A 17,202-nucleotide genomic window follows, 5' to 3' on the forward strand; every position below is an offset into this window, starting at 1 on the left:
GGAGACCAGACAGTTTGTGTTGAAGTCCTCTCTTATTCAAATGCAGGGGAGGCAGAATCATGTTTGGAACCAAGCGTAGCAACCTCCGCCCAACTCCTTCCTCTTGTTTTCTGCTCCGTCTTGTAGATGAGAGCGCAATGAATGGCGACCGGATAGACTGCGGGCGGAAGGCGCGTGTTGAGAGCGGTTACTTTTCCTTGGAAAAGACCAAGCAAGACTCGAAGTTGGAAGAGCAACAGTTGCCACCTCCACCATCCCCACCCAGCCCCAGCACTCCAAACAACAGGTACAGTTACCCCAAATCGCCCTCCCAGGAGCACAGCCACCCCTTTCCTTCCCCAGGTACCAGCTCAAACAACCGAATGGTTTCCAGCTTCTCCCTCAACTCCCTGGATTCAAAGAGCACTTACCCCATGGGGAAGGACTGCAGCAGCAGAGACAGGGGAAGGGGAGCAGAAAGACCGGACCGCTCCCTTTCCTTGAAAGCCAGTCGGCAGTACGCCACCCTGGCCGATGTCCCCAAGGCCGTTAGGATCAGTAACCGGGAGGCCTTCCAGGTGGAGAGGAAACGGCTGGAGCAGAGGACCCGGGCCCGCAGCCCCGGAAGGGAAGAGGTGGCCCGGCTCTTCGGCAATGACAGGAGGTAAGGGACCAGTGGCTGTTCTGTTTCTTAACTTGTTTGACTCTGACCACTTGGTGGTGGTTGCTCTGTTCGTAAAGCAGCAGCTGCCAGGACTGACGTGTCCCCTCGTAGCCTGCTGCAGACTGTAGTCTTGAGCTCAAATTTGTACCAAAGCCATCTTTCTGAGTCTCCATTCTTTCTAGACTCCCATTCACTCTCAACTTCATATACAGGCCGTTCCTATAGCCACCAGGAAGTGCTCCTGGAGTAGGCATCGCAAGGACATCCATTCCATGTTAACCAGCTAAGGATGCAATCCCCTACTAGTCTCAGCATGTGTTAGCAATGGTTCTGGATAGATCCTTTTCTTGGGGCAGTAGGCTTCACCTTCCTCCAGCAAGCTGCCCTAGGATGTTCTTTAGTATCTCCCTCCTCCTGCATTGTGGCAGCTGGCACCATTAATTAGAGTATCCCTATAAGCACTGTTGGGGCCATGTGTGTTATGCAGCAATCTGATGAAATGAAAGAGGGTTCCAAGAGTCACAGTGTTAATCTTGGCGAGACAGGAGTTGGCTGCCACCAATGCAGGACTGAGTGGGTGGCAAAACAGCTTACTGGATAAGGCTTTGCAACCTGCGCACATGCATGCGCACAGTGAACACATGCTTGGCTTTCCTGGGGTTAAGGAGGCCCAGTAGGGAGGGAGGATAGATTTAACTTGCCCTTAAAAAGCTCCATTTATGTGATGAGGACTATGGAGTAAGCCATGAGAGAAGGGCACTGGGCTAGAGGGTTGATTGTCAGTCTGATTTGCTTGCACTTGGGTTCCTGCAGGCATGTTCGCTCTAGCATGATGTCACCGAGCACTTGTGGTTTGCTTTTCGCATCCCCTAGAGGACTGTTTTCAGGCCGGCCCACAATTAATGCAGGCATGAAGCTGCACTGCAAAGCATAGCAGCAGCTATTGCATAAGCAACCCTGCTTTGCATTCTTGTTCCACTTCATTTAGATTTACAACCGAACCATATGTGTATCTAACCTGTACTCAACCAAGCAGTGTGTTGCTTAGCTGCCTGGCTACAATCTGGGCTGGAGGATGGGACTCAGAGACCACAAAATCTTGGCTTCCTTCCCCCACCTGAGGTCACAGCCCTTTCTGTGCTTGTCAAGAAGGATGCTCCATCCTGCTATGCTGGGTGGAGAAAGAATAGTAATTCTTGGTTTGTGACTTGAGCCTCTAAATGAATGTGTGATCATTTCACCTGCTAATGGTGGGGTCATAGCAACTTTTTCAGATGACTGTATCCCTTTCAGGTTTTCCTTGTGTACCTCCAACATTCACCTCCCTGAAAAATTACTTGTTTACAAAACCAGACTTAAAAATTCAAAAGTGTCAGAGCACACAATTCCTGAAAAACTTCTTCTCATTTTTACCATATAATTATAAAATACATTGATTGAAATATAAATGTTATACTTACATGTTAGTGTACAGTGTATATATAGCAGGGATGTAGAAAACATTTAAAAGAATAACCTTTTAACCATTAAAAATCTTAGCGGTTACTTGCGCTTTGGGCTCTGCAGTATAAGGCTTATACTACACAGCCTGCAGCGTGGGGTGGTAGCTGGCGCGCACCATCAGAAGAGTTGAACCGCAACCGAAACAGGTAAGCTGATGCTTATCAGTTAAATGGTTAAATTCTTACATCCCTAATACATAGCAGTATAAACTAGTTGTCTGTATCAAATTTTAGTTTGTACTGAGTTTGCTAATGATATTTTGTAGCCTGTTGTAAAATTAGGCAAATAGCTAGATGATTTGATGTACCCCATGGAAGACCTCTGCAAGCCCCCAAGGATATATGTATCCCTGGTTGAGAATATATTCTACAACACTGGCTTGTAGAATATAATAGGTCGTCTGCTGCTACTACTAGCTAATAGTTCAGATACTAGAGACTTGTGTTCTTTTGGAGCTGAAACTCCTGAGCGCCAGCCTTGGTGTGAGGCTGTTTAGCTGAAAGCAGTGATGTATGTGCAGCTCTGGATTCAATAGCTTTTTAGGATGGTTACTTCTGAACAGCTAGTGTTGCGAGTGGGGGCACTGGTTTGCAAATGTGTGTCCAAACTGGGGCATAGGGAAAGGACATGGAATGTCTGAGGGAGACAGGCATACAGAGAACAGATACCTGGGAGAAGGAGGATCTCAGGGTATGTCTACACTACCCCCCTAGTTCGAACTAGGGGGGGTAATGTAGTCATACGGAGTTGCAAATGAAGCCTGGGATTTGAATTTCTCGGGCTTCATTTGCATAAAGCCGGCCGGCGCCATTTTTAAATGCCGGCTAGTTCGGACTGCGTGCCGCGCGGCTACACGCGGCACGAACTAGCTAGTTCGGATTAGGCTTCCTAATCCGAACTAGCTGTACACCTAGCTGCTACTAGGTATTATCCTTTTTTATTTCAACCCTACTGATTTCTGGTTGGTGGGTTCCTCCTCCAAGAGGAAAGTTCATTACATGCCATCCCTTTATTTCCTGAGCTCTTGAGGCAATTAGTCAGCACCAGGAGATTGTATTTTATTGCTGGGTTGACATTGATGAAAACTCCCGTATGTTATGTCTAGTCAGCTTATTGCTTTTACTTGAAATTACTTTCTTCTGCCTCTAGGGCGTGGAGGCAGATGCATGTCTCCTGTGCTTTTGCTTTTATTTATCTATTTTAAAAAACGTACTTTATACTGCCCAGGATCCCATTGGCACAGTGGGAGTGACAAGAGTGGGTGTCTTTATTGTTTGATTTCTGAGACTGCTGGAAAAGGCTTGTTTATTTTAAATCTTTTCTCATTGTTGCTTACCATATTTGAGGGGCTGGTGGACTAATATCCTGACCAACTGGGCTACTTTTTGTCATACACACAGATTGTGACAGTCGCGCACTCAGAAGGCCTTTCTATGATCCACCTACCCCACACACCCTTTCCAAAGTCCTGACAGTTGTTTCCTTTTCCTCTCTGCCTGCAGTCAGCGCCAATAGAAAAGAGATTTGTTTGAGAACGATGAGGCAGCAGCATCCCCCCACTTCCCTCTTGCTTTTATTTAAAGAGACGTTCTCCAGTGTCTTTAAAAAGTTTTACTGAACCTTTTTTAAAGAGACAAAGTTTTGAGATTTGGGAACAGGGGTGGATTTTTGAGGGGAAGAAGGGAAGTTGATGCCACATTCTGACAGTGCAATGTGGGACTGATCTCTCTTCACCAGTTCGTGAAGTGGGCTGTACTAAGGATGTAAATGTGCAACTGTTTAAAACAGTTAACCTTTCCACTACAGTTGCATGCTGACTCCCTGGGAGCCTGTAGCATGTATAACCACTAGACTTTTTAGCAGTTACATGGTTCACAGACTCATAGGCTCACTGGCTACGTCCAGACCGGCATGATCCTCCGCAAATGCTTCCAACGGAAAAGTCTTATTATGTTTTTAAATGATTTTTTACATCCTAGGCTAGAGGTAGAGTGAAATTGACAAATCTCTAGTTTCATAGCAAAGTCGGGGGGAGGGAGTAAAATTTAAACAAATAGCATAAATGGTCAGGGATGAGGAGTAGAGGCTTAAAACGCTTCAAGTTTCAATGATCTAAGATGATGAAAGTGACAGAGAATTGTTCCAAAATATTTAACGTGATGGTTACTGCCGACAAAGATGGCAGAAGCATGAATGTGAGAATTAGAGAAGAGTGTTTCCCAAATTAGTTGGTAGGATAAGTGATTATCTCCTCTTCTTTTGGGGGACAGAAAAGGGATCAATTCCCTTTTCAACAGCACCTCCTTTTATGGCCATATGTGGGACGGGAACAAGGCCTCCTTCAGTCCCCCTTGATCAAACAGGAAGTGCTTGGGAAGCATCATCATGGACAATGATGGAATCGAATAAAGGGACTCCAAGAGGGTCATGTGAAAAGAAGGGGAGTGGGGAGGTGGCAAGGAACACAAGTGCAATCCGTGGCTTTGAAAAAGATTGCAGCTAGTTATAAATGAGAACTCAATGATCTAGGTGGTTTTGGGCAGGAGAGGTCCCATTTTCCTCCGGCCAGGGAACCCCAGTATTTTAAATGCTTAGATGGACTTGGCTGGAGAGAGCTGGTTTAGCACTGGACTCGAGAATTAACATTTCCTGACTCTCTGCTTGGCTTGGCTGCTTTTTAATTTGATTTACTTAGTTTACATTTTATTAACAAGTTTTTTCTGTGTTGAATCTGTGCCATTTGGGGGTTTAGCTCTTGTGAAATTTTGCTTCTCAGACTGCAAGTGCCAGGTTTTTTTTTGTGCTTCAGAGCATTTTGAATTATCCTATCCAGTAACACACTAACAGTTACAACATCTCATTTTATGCTGGGAATTTACCTAGAATTATTCAGCCCTCATGTTGACCCCAGTGAAACCCCACGAAACAGCATCTTTGTCAATCAGTGAAACAAAATGAATTTGCTAATGGTCCTTTAGTATTTTTAGCTTTTCCTCTCCTCCTTCCATGCTGTATATGCACTAGAGACTGTGTAGCAATACCGATGCAGCTGTGCTGCTGTAAGATCTCTCATGAACCTGCTCTGTGCTGATGGGGAAAAGCTCCTTGTTAATACAATTAAACCACCCCCAATGAACAGCCTGTGTCAGAAGGAAAAGCTCTTCTGCTGATTGATACATTTCACTGGCATAAGTGATAGTGCTATGTTACTTGGGTGTGGTTTTTTCATTCTCCAGCAACTTAAGTTTTGTTAACATAAGTAGTAATGTAGACATGGTTTAATCATTGAAGGAGGTTTGGCTCTCCAGATGCAAGAGAATTATATACACCAATACCCAGTTTACCTAGTTAAGGCTGTTTTTCCTTTTAGTTGATCTATTTTCAAGACACCCCTTTTTTGTTTTGTTTCAAGAGATCCTATGCCACCTCCAGCACCACCAACTGTTCCAGCCCCCCTTCTCTGACCCCTTTACCGTTTTCTGTGAGGAGGGCCTGCCACATTCTAAATTGCTGCTTTATAAATATCTAAAGTGAACCCACCATTTCTGAGAAACTTTCAACACTGTTTTAGTACGTGTCTCAGATGATCAGTGTTTGAGCTCCCCCTGCCGGTGTGTAGTGATACATTTGGTGTTTAATGGTGTTTCTATATCTCTGCGCAGTCCAGCTCGCATTGCCAGGGAACAAAGAGAACAGGAAGTGAATCTAAGGCCCACGACTTTGTTTCTTTAGTTTTGGAGACCTAGTAAAAAGGAAATTATATGTATACAAGAGTCATTTGTCCCTGGTATAGGCCACAGCCTGGGTGTGAGTCAAGTAGGTGCCATAGGGTGGGTGGTGGCTTTTGTTCTACATTCCTTTGAGGTCTGAGTGGATGTACTAGTGCTTCTACTCTTTGTTGTTGGAATAGGAGCCCTTGCAGAGATGCTGAGCCCACAGATGTCTGAAAGGCTATTTATGTAATAAATATAATCCAAGGTCCTCCCTCAACAGGCACAGGAATATGGGCATCGCTCTGGAAACGAAAACCAGGACTGAGCAAGCCCATAAATGGTTTTAAGATCTCAATAGGGAATAAGCCAGTTGTCCAGTGTACACTGAAATATTATTATATGCAAGTGCTGTGTGTTCTCTACCTCCCCCGATGAATCCTTTAGCTTCAAACCCAGATTTCTGCAAAGTCGAATGGTAGATATGTGCAGGCAGGGCAGCCACACCCAGACCTCTCTGTTAGTGATGAACTTCCATTCAGTTTGGGACAGGGAAACTGGGTTCCCCATAAGAATTCAACCCCCTTTCCTCCTCCAATGTCTCCCCTCCCCTCCCTGAGTTCTCCTAGCTGCTAAGGAACCTTCAGACCCCTAGGTGGCCCCCCGACAGCCTCCTCAACTGCCACAGAACCCTCAGATCCCGAGTGTGTCTCTGCCCCTCCCCCCTGACAGCCTCCTTAACTGCCATGGAACCCTCAGATCCGGAGTATCTCTCTTCCCCCCCCCCCCCCCCCCAACAGCCTCCTCAACTGCCACGGAACCCTCAGATCTGGAGTGCCCGCCTCTTCCCTGACAGCCTCCAACTGCCACAGAACCCTCAGATCTGGAGTCTCTTCTCCCCCCCCCCCCCCCCCCCCCAAACAGCCTCCTCAACTGCCATGGAACCCTCAGATCCGGGGTATCTCCCCACTTCCAACAGGAATCCTTAGGGCCAGGGTGTTCTCTCCAACTCCTCCTTCCTCCTCGAATTGCTACAGAGCCCCCAGCCTGGGGGATGCTCCAGCCGGACACTCTCCTCTCAATTGCCACTTAGCTCTCAGGCCTGCAATGCTCTGTCTGATATCCTCTCCTCTCCAGCTGTCCCTGAGTCCTCAGGCCCCCAGTTCTCCCCTTAATACCCCATCTCAGGTACCAGGAGCCCTTATGCCTCGTGGCATTCCACCACCGATGCCTATTCCCATTCCCAGCTGCCAATGATTCTTCAGGCCCTGCTGTTCCACCACCTGACAGCTCCCTCTACTACTTTTGTGTGTTTGTTCCTAAGGCATCTCCCCAGAAATGACACATGCAGGCCTTCGCTCCCTACCGCCTTGAATGCAATGTGTTTTGCAAGTTTGGATACTCTTTAACCAGCTGGAGAAAGTAAATGACCCTTACCCACACTGAAATAAATAAGAAAGTTTGGGAGACAACCTCTGCCCTTACTGATGGCAAGCAGGGAGCTTAGAGAGAACATAACTGGCTCCAGGTGGTAAAAGCTTAATTTATGCCCTGGATGAGGTGCTCCTATAGGGTTGGGCTACAAATACAGGCATTATTATGGGCAGTTTTTGATACAGCAAAAATTTTACTGCCCTTTAGTGAGCGAGGGCTTAAAGGTCGCTGGAATTCAGATGTGATGACTGACCACACAAGCTCTGCTCCTTGGGTTACCACAGTATCCTCTGAAACTGTGGTGTGGGCATGGTTTGGCGCTGGAAGTTTCATGTGGCATTTGCTCGCTGTATAATGTGTGTCATGATAGCCCATTATACTGCTACTCAGTGCTGATCTGTGGGGAGCTTTGAGGTTCTCTGCTTGGTGTGTGCACATGCTTGCTTATTAACCCTTAGGATTTTAAAGGAGGATCTTCTCATTGAGGCCTGGTTACAGTACAGCATTAAGTTGACGTAAGGCCCTCAAGTTGACCTAATTATGTCAGTGTCCATGCTAGAGCTTTGCTCCCAAAAATGTAAGTACCCCACTACACTGACCTAGCTCCAACCTTCATCAGAGGTGTAGGGCTTACATCAGCATAGTTAGGGGGATGCAGTGTCCCATGTTATGTTGACAAGAAAGCCTGGCTCACAGCTCAGGCTGTCATGTTGGGTGCAGGGGAGGGGATGGCGGGGAAGGTTCCCTCCTCCTAGCTGGGCTGCTAACCAGGCTTCCCACTCTCTGCTGGGGACCCTGCTACACTGAGGCTCTTGGCTCTCTGCTGGGAGCCCAGTAGCCACCTGGACTTCAGGAGCAGAGCAGGGAACTGAGAGCCTGGGGGAGCACCCGTGCTCCTGGCAAGGAGCTGCATGTGGAGCTCTGAGAGCCTGTGGAAGCGCTCCTGTCATAGACCTGCACCACTGGCAGAAGAAGAGTGTGAACATGAACCACTGCAGTGGCTGTACGTTGACCTAACATAGGTTGACTTAAGGTTAGACATGTAGACGTGCTCTGTGTTCTGAATTCTAACCACCTCTGATGACAGAAATTGGGACCTGCTATGGGATCAGAGTTAGATGTTTGCATATGTATTTCTCCTTCTTTTCAATAAATCAGAGCTGCCCTGAAATTGCAGATAAATTGTACTGATGGATTTTTCTCAAATGCTTTCTTCTAAGAGTCATCCCCCTGCAATCCCAATGCATACACCTTTGCTTTGAGAACAGAGGTCACCCACTCCTTCCTTTCATTTTATTAATGGTTTTCTTTGTAACTATTCTCTAATGAGGTAATTCCCTTTGCTGTCTCTCTGAAACACTCTCTCAAACTTTCTTGCAGCTAAATAATAAATGAAAACAACAAAACTCTTCCAATCAAAGATAATTATTTTAATTATAGATTTTGTTGTCAGTTTTTGTAGTTCCCCCTTTACTTCCATGTTGATTCAGTTCTGTAGCTTGTGTTTAGTGGCCTGGAGCAGATTAATAGCTTGCATTGAAGATGAGTTCCCAGGAACTAGTTTAAGAGAGTGAATGACACATCTCTTTAAATACTGCATACCTTCTTTGAAGTTTTGGAGCCAATGTTTGTAGGGGCAGGTTCACTTTCAGGAGCCTAAGGGTAGCTGTCCTCAGCCTAGGATGAACAGAGAATGAATTCATTTCAGATCTCTTGCATGCTCACCACATCTGTCGGCCAGAGCAATACCTTTCTCAAAATGTTTAGCCAATGGAGGAAACAATCTAATGATATTAACACTTGGTGCTGTGATTGGGTTGCAATGATTTCCCCCCCCCCTTTTTTTTGGTAATGATATCTTGGGATGATTTTGCTTTTTTATTTATTTATTAATTTATATAGAGACATATAGATATATATTTCCTCTTCTGTTCATTCATTTTCCAGCCTTGTTTTCTTCCAGGTCTTGTTGCTCTCCACCTTCTCCTCCTGTGTTGCTGTGTGACGTGTCCTTTACTCCGCCTGCTTCGCTACCATCTCATCTCAATCTCGAGCCGTAGACAACTCGATGGTGCAGCCCCTTTCATGAGAAATCAACCTGCTTTTGATTTTGGTTTTTGGTTTTGTTTTTAATTTTCTTCAGAACTTCACCTGAAAGGGAGGAGACAGTGTTAATTCATGGGTCTCTTATTCCACGCTAAACTGAGTCTGAGAGAGGAGGCTGGGCTGGTGAAAGGGGCACTGTTGGCTTAAAAATCATGTATACAAAGAAATTCCCCTTACCTGTTTTACTAAGGGCTAGGCCCCAATCCTGCAGGCTGCATTGTGTGAGTGTATCTCTGCACTTATTGTGGGACCTTAATTGGTCTCTACAAAGGCCCAGGGTTCCATCCTGCAGTTTTCTGGATAGGGGCCTTACATGATTAAAATGGAGTGAGCTATTCTAAAATTTGATCAACTTTGAAAGATCAGACTGTCTCCTTACTGATGTTGTCTACGTTTAGCACTTTTCTTTTCTTTTCTAGTGAATGCAGACCTAGTAAACTCTTATTTCTAGTTGGTTTCATTGTCTGGTTCCTATAGTTTCTCTGTGCTGCCTTGTTTGGATTGCAACACAGCAAGAGAATGATTATGTTTTACTTTATAAAATTTGGTAAAAACTTATAAAACCCTATCCAACCTCACAGATTCCCTTTTAAAGAAAAGAATTGAAAATAATTGTTGGTAACTAAACAACTTGTTTCTCTGAATTGGCAGCTCTTTGATTATTATATTTTTATACATACATTGGAGATGAACATGAGCTAAAACCCTCAGATTCAAATGCTCCTGAGACTTGTGATTAAGAATTTAAGCCCGATTTGGATCCAGTATTGTGACAAGGCCCCATCTATCCGCTGGAGTTTAAAATCAGGGTCCAAATTATGTAGCTTGAGCTCCTTTGTTGCATATGTTAGTGATGGATGACGTTCTAAAAGGTTCCTTGGCTCAGATAAAAGCACCAGAGGTTGATCCTTATCTGAACCTCTTGGCAGTGCAAAATTCTTTTAAAAAATCTCTCACTACCCTTTGAGAATTCCAGTATTTTCTGTTACGGGGTTGGAATCATAGAACACTAGAAGTGGAAGGGACCTTGAGAGGTCATCAAGTCCAGTCCCCTACACTCATGGCCAGACCAAGCACCATCTTGATCATCCCTGACAGATGTCTATCTAACCTGCTCTTAAATATCTCCAAGGATGGAGATTCCACAATCTCCCTAGGCAGGAGTTGTCCCCTCTCAAAAGAGGCATCAAGATTGTTATTGGAGCAAGAGGTGACAAGTGTCCTGTATAAGAGGCCTTGCCGCTTAGTGCTGCAGTTGATGATTATTCAGTGCTGCAGCAAATAATCTCCTTCCATACAGGATATGCAGAGTGGAATTTTAGACTAAGAGGAAGTTGCAGCCTTCCTCTAACTAGTAGTTACTGCACTACTAGTTTGAATGTTTATAGACTAGGACAGGTGCACCACCCTGGTGATAACCTTACACAATCTTACAAAAATGTACTTGCACACTTAATATATGCACTATGAGTAGTCCTACTAACAGTCAGTGTGATTACTCACAGAGCATAGCATTAAGCAGATAGATGAATCTTTGTAGGGTCAGAGCCCTGCTGTTTATATCGGAGTGACCAGAATCTATCCTTTTTCCCATTACGCTCTGAGAATGTTTCTCTGTACGTTTGTAAATGTTCTCAGTGGAACTCTGGTCTCTACTGGCTGGTTTGTTACTGAGTTGGAGAGTGAAGGGTCGAACACAGAACCAAAGATACTGAATACTCTGTGGTGCTGAAATGACTGGAGAAGGCTCGTTGGGGGGGGAAAAAAATAGTTACTGCTGGTTTAGAAAATGATTTCAAGATTAAATATAAAGTGCTGGGGCAAGGAGCTCTCTCTGAAGCAACCCACCCTGCTGTATTAAATCCATGTGCAAATAGAAGGGGGTGGAAAAGGGCAAACAGAGCCTACTAATATTACAAAAAAACCTGTGTGGAGGTGGAACATCCTTAGAGCTCAGAAGCTGTGAAAGGTCAGACTGTCCGTATGAAATCTGCTACCTCTGGCTGAATGCATACCTGAGACCTAAAGAGCACTTTTTTCTGTAGCACATGATCAGCAAAGATTTCACCCCAATTTGATCTGACAAAAGCAATTAGTTCTCAGAGGCCTGAAGTCATGCATTCTGTAATCTTTCCTTTTGTCTTCAGAGCCTGCAGGTAAAATCCTGCCTGTCTAGTTGAGACCTGTTCTATGTTACGAATCCCCCATGTTTTCCAGCATGTAGGGGGAACTTGAATGAAAAGGCAGGAATGCACAGACTTGGACACGAGTGGTTTTTGCACAGTTCGGTAGGATGTAACCCTTGTTGCTGCTTCTGTGGGGAACCTCATGCTATGTGGGATTGTGTTGTGAATCGCAAAACAATTGCTGCTCTTGTGTTAAGTCAGCACCGGTTTCCTTTCTCTCTATGTTCCAGACGGTCCCAGGTAATTGAAAAATTTGAGGCATTAGATATAGAGAATGCAGAGCATATGGAAACCAATGCATCCGCAGGCCCCTCCCTTTCCAGCGAGACACGTCAGGGCAGGAGCGAGAAGAGGGTTTTCCCCAGGAAACGGGTAAGCTTTTCATTTCTCTGAAGTAGGATGAGGGCACTTGCCTATGATCTTGGAGGATGTGCTGTTGGCTGGCAGCTCATATTTAGTGCTCTCCCTAGTACAACAAAGATTTTCCTTGCTGCAGGCCCTAACTAGGAATCTGAGCATGGAGCACAGAGTCTAGGGGTTTTGGGACAACGGTGCATGTACCACAACAGGCAGGCCTCAAGCAAACAACTGCTTGGGCATCAATAAAGATTTGCTACTCGCTGCCCAGTCTCGTTGCTTCCATGGTGAGAGAAGAGCAGAAGACAAATCACCTTTATTTCTCCCTCCTGGATAGGAAAGGGAGGCATTGGGTCTGGCATGGAAAAGACCCAGCAGATGACAGAAGTATTAATAAAAAAATAAATTAACAAATAGAAGTATGTGATCGTATAGAAGAAAGTGAACTCTGACATACTGGAGTCAGTCTAGTGCCTTGGACTCTATATCCAGAAGAGCAATGTGCTTCTAAAACATGAAAAGAAAACTATGGTGTCAGCTCATTAATTTTAATTGTTGGGTCTAAGAAATATACCATGGGTCTTTCACATTGTGAGAGACGGGAGTTGCTGTTCTGGGTTGTTATTTTGGCAATCTGGGCTATTGTCTCATTTCAGGACCTCACCTCAGAAACTGCAGCAGTAGGATCCATCCTGGAAGTCTCCTCTTCCCCTTTGTCTCCACACCGTAGAGCAAAATCACTGGATAGAAGGTCCACTGAGTCCTCCATGACGGTGAGCCCAAAAAGGTTTTTAATCCTATGCTAGCACATGGGAATTAAGGCAATGGCTTGGTGTGAATGGAAATGATACATCTCTTTCAGATGGTTAGCCTTCTGAAAGCTCCTCTGCCATTGCTCTCAACCACCATCAAGGACTTGGGGCCAAATTCAGATCTGATGTAAACTGCTGCAATTCCATTGATTTGAACCCAATATGAATTTGGCCCTTAGTATGGTAATAGCTAGATCTGGAAAAGAGAAATTCTGTCATTTATCTAACCCATCCCACTGCCAGGGCAGTAGAGATGTAGCGATCTAGAGAAGAGGTTTGTTTTCCTAAGAGCATTAAACAGATGCACTGTTACAGGCTGGGGACCGACTGGCTAAGTAGCAGTTCAGCAGAGAAGGACCTGGGGATTACAGTGGATGAGAAGCTGGATGTGAGTCCAACAGTGTGCCCTTGTAGCCAAGAAGGCTAATGGCATATTGGGGTGCATTAGGAGGAGCATTTCCAGCATATCTAGAGAAGTGATTATTCCCCTTTATTTGCCATTGGTGAAGCTACATCTGGAGTATTGTGTCCAGTTCTGGGCCCTCCACTATAGAAAGGATGTGGGGACTGGAGCACATGACCTAGGAGGAGAGGCTGAGGGATTTGGGCTTATTTAGTCTGCAGAAGAGAAGAGTGAGGGGGATTTGACAGCAGCCTTCAACTTCTGGAAGGGAGGTTCCAGAGAAGATGGAGCGAGGCTGTTCCCAGTAGTAACAGATGGCACAACAAGGAGCAGTGGTCTCAAGTTACAGTGTGGGGGGTCTAGGTTGGATATTAAGAAAAACTATTTCACTAGGAGAGTGATGAAGTACTGGAATAAGGTATCTAGGGAGGTGGTGGAATCTCCATCCCTAGAGGTTTTTAAGTCTCGGCTTGACAAAGCCCTGGCTGGGTTGATTTAGTTGGGATTGGTCCTTCTTTGGGCAGGGGGCTGGACTCATTGACCCTCCTGAGATCTCTTCCAGCCCTAGGATCTTACGATTCTATGCAGGAGTTGATTTAGGAACTGGTGTTTCAGTTACCTATTTGACCAAAAAAAATTCCTGTAATACTAGAGGGTTGCGCCCTCTGCTCGCTACACTTACCTATCCCCTCTTTCTGGCTGTGAGAGAGCGTGTTGACGCTGATGACGTGATATCATTTTGTTGTCCAGCATAAGTGTTCTGTCATTTGGCAGGAAATCTTTTCATATATATAGATAGATAGATAGATTTCATTACCTGAATGTTATGGTTTACCATACAGGTACCATGTGCTTAAGGTGACAAATCAACCCAACCATTACCAAAAAGGAACACCTCCCTTCTTTTTTCCCATGCTGTGTCATTCCCAACTGAGCAGCTTACTCTGCATCAGACCATTTCAGCAGGTGGCAGGTTAATACAATTTCCTGGATCCCATTCACTGCTCCATAATCGGATCAATTGCAAGTTCACCATTCCCAAGTGGTTCGATAATAACATTTAGGCTTTGCATATATTGGAAAATTAACAAATGAAGATTGAAGTGTCATTAAAAAGCTTTTACTTTGTGTATTTATGCAAAGTGGACATCAGTGGAAGAAAGCTTGAGAGAGTCTTGGAAAATGAAATCCGTAGCTTCCTTCCACTTGTAACCAGCAATATTAAAGATGGGCAGTAATACCCAAAGCTTCTCCAGAAGTTTTATTCCTTCTATTTTGCTGTGCAATAAAGTAGATTCCCAGGCTTGCATTCCTTGACAACAAAGGCCTTTATTTACCAATGTGAGCACAGCATAGTTTAAAAAAAATTATTTCTGTTGCACAACATTTTTGATAAGGCTTTGTGTTTCCCTCTGATTCAAATGCTAACCAGACTTAAGGCTAGCAGAACAAAATGAGATATCTTTAAGCAGTGCTCTCCTCCCACCTACTCCATGTCATATGCTAGTGCGTGGTATAAATGTGCATGCTGTTCTGTGCATAAGACCCCTGACCCGTTATAAATAAGTGCTGTGTGTTTGTCTGCAAACAACTTTTGTTCAAGCTTTGTGTACATACATGCACGCCCACCCAGCGTGTGCGTTCACACAAAGCATTGCATTTATATATGTTTTTACTGTAGGATTTATACTTTGTTGTTATACTATTAGCACTGTTCCCAAAATTCAAGAAGTGTGACTTTGGGTTAACCATTTGGTTAAGGCAGTGAATTACATAGTGCAATTAACAGCAGGAGCTACAAAATAAAGGAATAAGCGGCAGAAGGAAACAGTTCATATCCTGATAAAGTAACAGAAGCTGAACAGTTCTGTTGCCAACCTCGTTCACTCTCTGGTTTATTTCCCCCCTCCCTCCCTTTTTTTATAACTTTGATTCCAAGTTTCCCCTGAAGACTTGGCTAGTCCTGTGGGACTGGAACATTTATTATCAGGCAAGTCTTTCTTAGACACAGGCTAAGGGTTGCATTCACCTTTGTTGTTGGGGTTTCTTCGTTTTGTGGAGGATCATTCACATGTGGATGAAGCACTGGTGTCAAGTCACTTGGGTCCCTTAGGTCCTTGTTCCATCTGTCCCTTTGTCCCCCCGTCTGTGCACATCCCTCTATTTGACCTGGTCATGGGCCTTCTTGCTCCACGAGTTGCTAGTTCCAGCATCTGGCTCTTTTCAAGCTCTGGCTCTAGTAGCTTGTATAAAGGCACTGATCCCCCTCTTCACACATGAGTGCATGGCATGCAGCAAATACTGGGTGCAGTGACAGAATTGCCTATGGCAATAGATTTCACAGGGGGATACTCCAAGAATTTAGTAAGTGGTCACAGGCTGCACTTTTCTATTATATTAATGGATGGAGTTTGGGTGCAGGAGCTATTGTGGGATTTGGGAGGCGTTTTCGATGCAGGAGGCAGTTGGGTTGTGGGAAAAGGTGCCAGGTGTAGGCTGTGGCCGGGAGGCACTTACTGCAGGTGGCTCCCAGCCAGTGGCCCAGTGGATTTCAGACCAATGGAAGTTGTGAGAATGATGGTAGGGGTGGGAGTAGGACACAGAGACCTGCTGCCCCCCTCTCCCAAGGGGCATGCATGCAGAGACATGCTTGCCTGAGCAGCCAGCTGCTTTGAGTAGCATTTGGGGCCACAGCAAGCAGGCAGACTGCCTGTGTGCCCGCTGGGCTGCAGTGGCCTGGATCTGGCCCACAAGCCATACTTTGCCCATCCTTGGCCTAAAGGCATGTCCACGGTGCAGCTGGGAGTGAGCCTGCCCAGCCCAGAGAGGCAGATGAACACTAGCTCCGCTCCAACTGGCATGACCCCTGTGGCAGCTCAGGCTAGCTGCCCGTCAGCCCACCTGACCCCTTGGCTCTAAGCTCAGGTGGATAGTCTGAGCTGCTCTGCCCCTGCCATGATACCGGTGCTGCTTGTCTGTTCGCTTGGGCTTGAGGCTCGCTGCCAGCTTATGGTTCAAGAGCTCTGTTGTCTTCTCATTCAGGGTCAGTGTTTCAGTGAAACCCCTTCTTCTGCCTCAAAATATGGTTCTCTAACTGGTTAGGCAACTTAGCATCTTCTTGCTCCCATGGCTTTTAAATACTTAGTTTCACTACATTAAAACTAAGTGCTCGAATAGAGTTTGATGATTTGCTAAGCAGAGATCTTACTCTGCTTTAATAGAAGATTCTTCCCCAGGGGTTTCATTTGCTGTGATGCAAGGAGGGGGGCAGTTACTGACCCCCCTGCTCCAGACTTTTAATATGTCCATATGCTCTATCCCACTTTTCAGGATGTAATATAATCACATATGACGTTCTAGAGGCTGACGCAATTTTGCTCCTCCCAGATTCCTTCTGCAGTGATGCCTCTGTCCTTCCCTTACAGGTTTTTTTTCCAGCTAATAAGTATTGAGCCCATGAAACTCTGTAACATCTTAACTAGTTCTGCTTTCCTTTGCAAAACACACAGTTGGGAAAGAGTGAACGAGGATCCAAAATACAGTTTCTTTGGAGCCGTAGAGAGCGCTCTTCAGCTCTCCATGGGTGATTGTGAAGCTGTCGTCTGCAGAGAGGCTGTTGATCAGCAAGACCCCAGTAGTCTGATGAGAACCCGGCTCACAAGAAAATGAATGCTGTTTCTTTAGGTTAACCAATCGTAAAATTGAAAACCAAGAGTATGTGGCACCTTAAAGACTAATAGATGTATTTGGGCATAAGTTTTTGTGACATGCCATCTGACGCAGTGGGTCTTTGCCTTTGAAAGCTTATGCACAAATAAATAAATTAGTCTTTAAGGTTCCACAGGACTCCTTGTTTTTGCAGATACAGACTAATTTTATGCATCAAAGGGGTAGCTGTGTTAAAGATGCTGCAGCTCACATAGCTTAGTGAGTTTTGTTTCTGGAAGCTCTGGTTCTTCTTCGAGTGGTTGCTCATGTCTATTCGAAGTAGGTGTGCACGCCGCGTGCACCACGTCTTCCGGAGCGTTTTCCCTAGCGGTACCCGTAG

The 17,202-nt window shown here is 45.3% G+C and overlaps 1 protein-coding gene across 14 annotated transcripts in view; it reads left to right on the top strand.

Annotated features, from left to right (window-relative positions):
* MPRIP (myosin phosphatase Rho interacting protein) overlaps positions 1-17,202 on the top strand; it is a 191,631-nt gene that overhangs the window by 120,868 nt on the left and 53,561 nt on the right. For 3 of the 14 annotated variants that reach the window (XM_075899716.2, XM_075899717.2, XM_075899720.2), the window contains exons 7-11: positions 127-286; positions 374-643; positions 11,813-11,954; positions 12,596-12,712; positions 15,094-15,144. In XM_075899716.2, coding sequence (XP_075755831.2) covers positions 127-286; positions 374-643; positions 11,813-11,954; positions 12,596-12,712; positions 15,094-15,144 — 740 coding nt within the window. Of the gene's footprint in view, positions 1-126; positions 644-2,962; positions 9,362-11,812; positions 11,955-12,595; positions 12,713-15,093; positions 15,145-17,202 lie in introns of those variants that run through there. The other 11 variants (XM_089769309.1, XM_089769310.1, XM_089769308.1 and 8 more) reach the window with 7 other exon arrangements.

Source organism: Pelodiscus sinensis, chromosome 15 (genome assembly GCF_052426305.1).
Source record: "Pelodiscus sinensis isolate ZL-2025 chromosome 15, ASM5242630v1, whole genome shotgun sequence".
NCBI lineage: Eukaryota > Metazoa > Chordata > Testudines > Trionychidae > Pelodiscus > Pelodiscus sinensis.